Raw genomic sequence first — 9,170 nt, 5'->3', positions numbered from 1 at the left:
CACACACAGCTCCCAAATGACCTTGCTTTATCTTTGTTTATTCTGTAATAAAGGCTATCTTAATGCTAAGCTAATCACCTTGCTTTAAATTTAGCATACAGACACGGCTTTTGCCGTCGGTAACCTTTTAACCAGGAAGTAACGTCGTTTATCTAACATTGTTAGATTGTTGTTTTTTTTTACAGTTTTCAATTAAAAAAAAAATATATGGGGAATTTAGTAGAAAACCCCCTTAGGGTGTGGGTTATTTATTTGTTTAAAATCTCCATAATTATGCATCCACTGATTCCATTTGGCCCTGGTAACACAAACACACACAGAGAGAGACACACACACACTTATGACAAGATACAGAGACATAGGTGTATTATTATTATAGAGAAACGCATGCGGAAGATAAACCAGTGAAATACCATCGTCCAGATGTCAGGTCTTCATGGCGTTTAGCTCCTGAAACCTGGATTACTCGTGAGCTTTAGAGACTGATGGACGGATGGACTAGTGGATGAAGGAAGAGTAGAGGTCGGTGACGATGATGGCACATACAGCTTTAGCATAGAACTACAGTGTGTAGATTAAAGAGCGTATAAGATAGCGTTTTGGCCAACATTAGGGCTACAGCTAACGATTACTTTCATAGTTGATTGATCGATTAGTTTGTGCTGTAAAAAAAGTTACATTTTCATCTTTTTGCTAAGGCTCGCTAAACCAACTACAACCCATGTGAATAGTCATTTTAGCATCAAAAAGCACACTTCATTTAGACACCAAACAGACACCAAATACAACTATGAAAAGACGCTTTTCCCACCATGACAACTCTAGTGTTGGTTGAAATAAACACATACTGTACAGATTCACATTTGAAGCTAAAGGTACTATTTTCTTTTAAATGGACTCTGGTTGGTTTAGCGCTTGCTACTTCCTAGCTGTTTCTGGTAAACTGAAAAGTCTTAAATAGGTTTTAAAAAGTTCTATCGCTGAAGGGATAACACTTTTATTACTTTTTATTAAGTTTTATTGCTAATAGGATGTGCACCAAGTCGTAGGCACACTGTTAAAATGTCTGTGGAATTTTCTAGTTTTATAATTTTTATTGTTTATTGATCCCCAGTGGGGAAATTACACTTCACACTCTGTTAGTAATCACTACACACAGGCCTGAAATACACACACATGCCGACACCTATTCACGCACAAATGGAGAGATGTCAGAGGGAGTGGGCTGCCAGCTGGACCAGCGCCTTGAGCAGTTGTGGAAGGGGGGGGGGGGGGGGGGGGGGGGGGGGGGGGGGGGGGGGGGGGGGGGGGGGGGGGTATGGTGTCATGCTCAAGGGCACCTGGCAGTGCTCAGGAGGTGAAGTGGTATCTACCAGCTACCGATCCAGTCTCCGTACTTAGATCCGTATGGCAGTAGCTATGTGGACTATGGAGATGTTTTAACACCCTATGTATGCATCTTAGTAATGGCTTCACTCCTTAGATACCATGGAGGACTAAAGTTTATTTCAATTATCAGGCTCTGAGTCATGATTGATTTTTTTTTCAAAAATCCAACCTTTTAGACACCAGATTTCTTTGTGAATGAATAGTGTATCGTAAATAAATATTCTTCCTTAAAATACAGAGGGCATAAGTATACACCCCCCTATGTGTTAAATTCCCATAGAGGCAGGAACATTTTTATTATTAAAGGCCAGTTATTTCATGGATCAGGGTACTATGCATCCTGATATAGTTCCCTTGGCCTTTGGAATTAAAATACCCCCCCAATCATTACATACCCTTCACCATACATAGAGATAGGCATGAGGAACCTTTCACAAGATCATATGTATATTTTAAAGAAGAACATTAATTTATTTACAATACATTATTCATTCACAAAGATAATGGGTGCCCTTAAAGGTTGGATTTTTCCTAATAAAGGCCTTAAGATCAATTTCCAAAAGATGTTTTTTTATTCAACTTTAGCAGGGGTGTGTGAACTTATTCAAGCCACTGTAATTCATACTTCCTTCAATAAATATGTAAATTTCTCCAACTGAAAAATGCCGGAGGCTCCTGTCTCGACTCTTGGACATATTAGCAAGACTTACTTTATCTCTATGTCCTCGACGTCTATCTTGAAATGCAAAAGAAAGGCTTCTATGAATGCTGCTCCTGGGACTTGTTGCTGCACCCGGATCTTGGTCTAGTGGAGCTGGTCTTTAAATGTTTTCAAAAGTAGGTTGAAGGAGTAGCAGAAGGGTCCATCAGGTAGTAAATCAAATGCTTTGACAGCTATTCGCCCCTGTGTGACCTATCTATCTGGATACAAGTTTTTTATGGAGAAATTTGAAATTGTATTGTCTGTTATCTATCTATATGGATAAATAACAGACAACACAATTTCAAATCACGCCGCGCACACACACACACACACACACACAGGTATGTGTGTAATTAATTGATGTTGTGGTCACTTGTTTGTAGTGTGTGCACATTGCAGAAATGAGAGATTTCCCATGGTTCCCTCCCTGTAAACACATCTGAACCACACTGTGCAACTAATGGAACGATAGAGTGGTGATGTGGTCTGTTTTCTGGCATGCTGGAACTCAGTTTGTATTTAAAAGAAAAAGTAGTTCCTACGTAATATTTTAAGATATATCTTCAGTTTTCAGCAGGCACATGTCATACATGTGATTCAATAACTTAATATTGACAAATCTGGTTTGCTTCCATTAAAAAATGCTATTTATGTGACAAGTATGTGAAAAATGGTAGTAAAGTAAAGTAAAATCAATAGTTTTGTGTGGCTTAATACAGTACTTATACCATACCTATGACTTAATCCGTAGTTTTGGGTAAACAGATGTATATTTTAAACATGCAATCAAAAGAAATGCACCGCCAACAATGGGATTGAATATAATGAGCTTCCTACTTCATGTATCCCACATCATTTGCAACAACCCAGTGGAAGGGTGCTGTGTCATACCGGCCAAAAGGTACTACCAGCTGTTTCAGGCACAGCTGATGCGGCGGTGCAGGGATGCCCTCTACTGGAAGGAGCTTCTCTGCATGTGTCAGGGCGCTCTCCTGGAAGAGCAGCTCCTGTGGAGGTTTAGGGAAGACCAGCTTTTTCTCACCATAGCGCTGGCCTCTTTAGTCGCCATCAGTAGGGCCTGCTGACGTTGGGCAGGGGCCTCTGGGTTGACGATGCGGATTACTGGGGTGGCCATCTTCACTTGTAGATACTGAAATGCACTTAGACACAGTAACAGCACAACATTAGTGTTTTAACATTATTTAAATGATTCTATATTCAGTTTCTAATATGACAATGCATGTTAGTGTAGAACACATTTGATCCACTTTTCAGCCCATTTCCCTCTGGCAAACTTTGTATGCCATATCTCATAATTAGTTAAAAATCCTTTGTCCCAAAAGTGATCAATATGATCAATTTTATCTTATTCAATGCATTCATGAGAGGGCACGTGCTGTTATGGCACCAGCAAAAACATGAATGATGTTAGTAATATGTAAAAAAGTTACTGCTTTGTTACAGCAACAATAACTTTTTTCAACATGATTTTTCAACCATAAGTTATGCAATTTAACGTACTATTTATAATGACTCAGCGGTAACTTTAACGTTAAGCTAACCTGTCAATAAGTCTACGAGCTAGCTAGCTAGCTAGTTAACTTAGCTATAGTTAGCTTGAGTTGATACCATTAGCTAGCAAGCTTTCCCAAACCAACAAAAAATCAACTGGGCAGTACTTAAACAGTGAGTGTAATAAAGAATAGCGTTACATTAGTTCAGGCTTAGTAAAAACATAAGCAGTGAGAGTTATAAAAAATATATTTCATTCAGACTTACCGGAATCACTGTAGCGTTGGGCTACGGTCACCGGACACCTCGGTTGACCTCAGCGGCAGGTCCAGCTTTGAATGTCGGGGTGTGATTGGTTGTCTGCGATCGGCGAATCCTACGTTTCTAATTGGTTGTCAAATGGAAGTCCATTTAGAACACGTAATGCGTAACTAGACGTAACACGACGGGGACGTAGACTGATATGTTTTTATTTAAAATCCATAACATAACAACGGACCGTGGTTGTCTAAGCTACGGTGAAACAGACTTCCTTCTACAAAATCTTTTGCAGAGGTAAGTCGCACTTTACAGCTGAGCTAAAACTACTTGTTTTACTCAACTTTTTTCTGTATAGTAGAGCCTCATTGTGTGGGGAACAAGTACATTTACTTTAATCTGTCGAATAAATACAAACTTTTGTAAGCAATTCCCTATATTCCAACTATCAGATGTGCTGTGATCCGGAGATGCAAATGCACTTGGTCTCCTGCACTAGCTAGCTAAACAATTTTAATTATTATTATGATGTGTGTGATTCACATCACATGTGACTTAAAGATTATTTCTCAAACATATTATAATATAACACATAAATACGTCAGGTTTTAAAAATGATCTGTGGGTTGTTGAGCTAAAACTTTAAAGATAAATGTCTTGTCGTGTTTTGAGCTAGTCGCAGAAAACACTGCTTTTAATGTAGTGATTTTAGTATTTGCATTACTAGTTACATTAGCCCAGAGACGGTCTGGCCATTCGGAACTAATATATATATATTAATAATGAAATAATGACAATAATTTGTGTTGTTTTTTTTCAAAAAAATATCACCTATAAATGCAATACCCACATTTCTAAGCGTAACAACGACGTCTTTGATTGGTCCAGTAAGTTGCTGTTGCCATGGTAATGTTTACAGTCCATGTACCCGTGTCCAATAGAAGTCTATGGTAGTTTCGAGATGTTTTATGAGCGCCGAATCCATTAATAGTATTCATTCTAGCCGACCACCACCAAGAGGGGGAGGGAGGGGGCGAGAAAACGAGAAAAAGAGAGAGAAAACAAAGAAAGCAATGTTTTTTGATCCCAGTCCGTCACTGTAGCCTACCAGTAGCAGCTAGTGTACGTTAATGGATATATTGTTTGCTGTATACAGTGGTGCTCATACGTTAGCCATGCTAAATGTTGACTAAAAAGTGGAATAAAGAATTATCTTTTGGAAATTTAATATTAAATTCCAACCTTTAAGGGCACCCATTTTCTTGGTGAATGAATAATGTATTGTGAATGAATTAATGTTGTTGATTAAAATACAGGGGTATAAGTATACACCCCCCTATGTTAAATTCCCATAGAGGCAGGCACATTTTTATTATTAAAGGCCAGTTATTTTATGGATCAGGATACTATGCATCCTGATAAAGTTCCCTTGGCCTTTGGAATTAAAATGACCCCCCATCATCACATCCACAATGTCTACCTGCCTCAATGGGAAATTAACATAAGTGTGTATTTACTTATGCCCCCTGTATTTTAAGGAACAACATTTATTTACTATACATTATACATTCAAAGAAAATTAATGTCCTTAAAGGTTTGATTTTCTGTTCTTTTTTTTAATTAAGACATCAAGATCAATTTCCAAAAGATGTTTTTTTATTACTCTATTTAGTCAACTTTAGCGTTGTTTCATAAACTTATGACTACCACTGTTTGTGTCTATAATTCATTAAGACTTGACTGATTTCTTTTAAAGTACATTATACTGTAGTCTTATGATTATAAGTGACCTTTTGCATTTTTGTTATCAAGTACAGTGCAATAATGATGTGTGACCAGATCCATGTTTCTCAGTTTATTTGAGTTCAGTTAGACGGTTTAGTTAAGTGAAATAACTTGAAACAATAATGTGATTATCAGTGAAGTAATTGCCGTGTGTGTTTGTGTGTTTGTACTTGCAGGTTCAATACGTCAGTATACGAACAAGATTTTCATTGAGAAAATGCTTAGATCCAATTCAGGACCGAAATCATTTGCGAGACCTCGGCCTTCAGGAGGTAGGTACTCTTCTCCGAAGAAGTCCGAACAAAGGTGTGAGAGACCTTTGTCTCCTGAAGACCTCAACCCTCCCACCATCTTGAGGGAGCACGGACAAAGGGGTGAGGGCCCTTTGTCCAGTGGAGGCACCAACCCTTCTGCCACCATGAAGGGGCACAGGCAACGGGGCGAGGGCCCTTTGTCTTGTGCAAAGAACCAGCCCTCTACCACCAGGCAGCGAGAACGAAAGGACGTGAGCTCTTTGTTCTTCGTTGGTACCAACCCTTCTGCCACCGCGAAGGAGCACCGGCAACGGGGCGAGGGCCCTTTGTCTTGTGCAGAGAACCAGCCCTCTACCACCAGGCAGCGAGAACGAAAGGACGTGAGCTCTTTGTTCTTCGTTGGTACCAACCCTTCTGCCACCATGAAGGAGCACCGGCAACGGGGCGAGGGCCCTTTTTCTTGTGCAGAGAACCAGCCCTCTACCACCAGGCAGCAAGAACGAAAGGACGTGAGCTCTTTGTTCTTCGTTGGCACCAACCCTTCTACCACCTTGAAGGAGCACCAGCAAAGGGGTGAGGGCCCTTTGTCTTGTGCAGAAAACAAGGCCTCTACCACCAGGCACCAACTACTAAGGGCTGTGAGATTTTTCTCTTCTGATGAAGTCAAGTCTTTTACTCCAATGCGGAAACAAGCATGGAGGAGTGAGAGGTCTTTGTCTTCATCTTCTGAAGACCACCAGCCTTCCACCACGAGGAGGGAGCAAGAAAAAAGGGCTGAGAGCCCTTCTTCTTCTGATGAAGACGAGCCTTCTTCCTCTTCTGAAGAAGTCGAGCCTTTTGCTCCAATGCAGCTTCAGGCATGGAGGAGTGAGAGCTCTTCGTCTTCATCTTCTGAAGAAGACGAGCCTTCTACTCCCAGGCGTGGAATGATGAGACCTTTGTCTTCATCGTCTAAAGATGACCAGCCATTTACCGCGAGGCAGCAACAAAGAAAGGATGCGTACTCCTTGTTCTGTGTTGTTACCAACCCTTCTACCACCATAAAGGAACATATACAAAGGGGTGAGAGCCTTTGGTCTTCCTCTAAAGAAGACAACCAGCCTTCCACCACGAGCAGGCAGCAAGAGAAAAGGGCTGAGATCCCTTCCTCTTCTGAAGAAGAGGAGCCTTCTACTGCAAGGCGGCAGCAAGAAGAAAGGGCCGAGAGCCCTCCTTCCTCTTCTGAAGAAGACGAGGCGTCTACCACCAGGCAGCAAAAACAAAAGGACGTGAGCTCTTTGTTCTGCGTCGGCACCAACCCTTCTACCACCGTGAAGGAACACAGGGAAAGTGGTGAGAGCTCTTTGTCTTCCTCTGAAGAAGACGAGCAGCCTTCCACCACGAGCCGGCAGCAAGAAGAAAGGGCCGAGAGCCCTCCTTCCTCTTCTGAAGAAGACGAGGCGTCTACCACCAGGCAGCAAAAACAAAAGGACGTGAGCTCTTTGTTCTGCGTCGGCACCAACCCTTCTACCACCGTGAAGGAACACAGGGAAAGTGGTGAGAGCTCTTCGTCTTCCTCTTCTGAAGAAGAGATGCCTTCTTCCTCAAGGAGGCAGCAACAACAAAGTCCTGCGTCCTTCATCGAGATCAACCTTTCTACCACCTTGAGTCAGGATGGACAAAGTGGTGGCAGCCCTACTTCTTCTGATGAAGTCGAGCCTTTTGCTCCAATGCGGCTTCAGGCATGGAGGAGTGAGAGCTCTTCGTCTTCCTCTTCTGAAGAAGAGGAGCCTTCTTCCTCAAGGAGGCAGCAACAACAAAGTCCTGCGTCCTTCATCGAGATCAACCTTTCTACCACCTTGAGTCAGGATGGACAAAGTGGTGGCAGCCCTCCTTCTTCTGATGAAGTCGAGCCTTTTGCTCCAATGCGGCTTCAGGCATGGAGGAGTGAGAGCTCTTTGTCTTCATCTTACGAAGAAGACGAGTCGGCTAATAGCTTTTTATCCATCCATCTGAGTGCAAGAGAGAACTTCGGGGATGCAAGACAAAATGAGGAAGCAGAAAGAGTAAAAAGAGAAAGAGAGAGGTGTGAGAAGATGAAGAAGAAGAACGCGGAGGAGGAGAGGAAAACCTTTGGTCTGCGTTCAAGGATTTACATCTGGTGGCTCAACCGCAAGATAGACCGCGTTGCTAGAGAAATCCAGTCAACCGTCGCGGAGGAGCTTAATTCGAAGACAATGGCAGAAAAAGAACGACTGCTCGAGCGGAGGACGGAGCTGGTTGTGTACAAACGCAGACAAGAGTTTAAGGTGGAGAGGGAAGTGAGGATGCAAAGACTGAAGGTAAAGAGGCTGGAAGAAAAGGTTTTAAAGATGGAGAATATCTCAGAGTTATGCGAAAACCCAGAAAGGCCGACGCCAGACAGGCGTAGACTTAATTTATATAGCGTTTAAGAGAAAAGGAGAGCAATCAGAAAATATTAAAACATTAGCGACCACCCTCAAATATCCTCCAAACCCCCTGATAACACCCTAGATGTTTTAATTCAATTACAATATGATTAGCCCCCCTTATGTAATTATACTAATCTCTTGATTTCTCAAGATCCAAAATTATTAGCCCCCAGGTCATTAATATATTGTAATAATGGTCTGGGGGCTAATATTATTTTAATAGTGTACCCTTTCTGAGCCACAACTGACAACAAGCTCTTAGAGTAGTTCTGTACTAGGTTGGCTCAGGTCTCCTGAGGGATTTTTGGCCCATTCTTCTATTGCAAATTGTTCCAGCTGGTCCAAATTGCGTGGTTTCCGAGCATCGACTTTGAGCACCCGCCACAGATTCTCAATAGGATTGAGGTCTGGGCTCTGTGCGGGCCACTCCAGGACCTTGGTTTTGGGATCCTTCAGGAACGGTTGGACCAATTTCTAAGTATGCTCTGGGTCATTGTCTTGTTGGAAGACGCAGCGACGACCTTAGGATAGACTACGGACTTCTGCACATTATCCCTCAAATTTTCAACATGATCTGCCTTTTCCATGACGCCGTGCACCCGAACAAGGCTCCCTGTGCCTGAGGCTGTGGGAACCCTGTTCTTAGGGTTCAAGGCCTCTCCCTTTCTTCGCCAAACATAAGCAACATCCGTGTGCCCAACCAGTTCCAGTTTAGTCTCATCACACCCAAGCGCAAGACTTCCAAAACTCATCTTTACCTTTCAAATGTTCACTGGCAAACCTCATTCTGGCTGTGATGTGCCGCTCTTTGAGTAAAGGGGTTCTTCTGGGACGATG

The 9,170-nt window shown here is 42.2% G+C and overlaps 1 protein-coding gene and 1 long non-coding RNA gene across 2 annotated transcripts; one reads left to right on the top strand and one right to left on the bottom strand.

The window, feature by feature from the left end:
* Window positions 1-2,848: 2,848 nt before the first annotated feature.
* LOC117958972 lies at window positions 2,849-4,195 on the bottom strand. Its single transcript, XR_004659837.1, has 2 exons — window positions 3,872-4,195; window positions 2,849-3,252 (listed from the first exon to the last, which is right to left on the bottom strand). It is a non-coding gene; the product is annotated as an uncharacterized LOC117958972 (long non-coding RNA).
* A 1,583-nt stretch (window positions 4,196-5,778) lies between these two features.
* On the top strand, window positions 5,779-8,956 carry LOC117959696 (dentin matrix acidic phosphoprotein 1-like). Its single transcript, XM_034896974.1, has 5 exons — window positions 5,779-6,489; window positions 7,045-7,946; window positions 8,058-8,222; window positions 8,670-8,794; window positions 8,842-8,956. The coding sequence occupies exons 1-5, from the start codon at window positions 5,865-5,867 to the stop codon at window positions 8,954-8,956; spliced, it is 1,932 nt and encodes a 643-aa protein (XP_034752865.1). The 5' UTR covers window positions 5,779-5,864.
* Window positions 8,957-9,170: the final 214 nt, after the last annotated feature.

Source organism: Etheostoma cragini, chromosome 16, assembly GCF_013103735.1.
Source record: "Etheostoma cragini isolate CJK2018 chromosome 16, CSU_Ecrag_1.0, whole genome shotgun sequence".
Taxonomy (NCBI): domain Eukaryota; kingdom Metazoa; phylum Chordata; class Actinopteri; order Perciformes; family Percidae; genus Etheostoma; species Etheostoma cragini.
The sequence above is the reverse complement of the archived record's forward strand: the minus strand, read 5'-3'. Positions and strand labels throughout refer to the sequence as shown.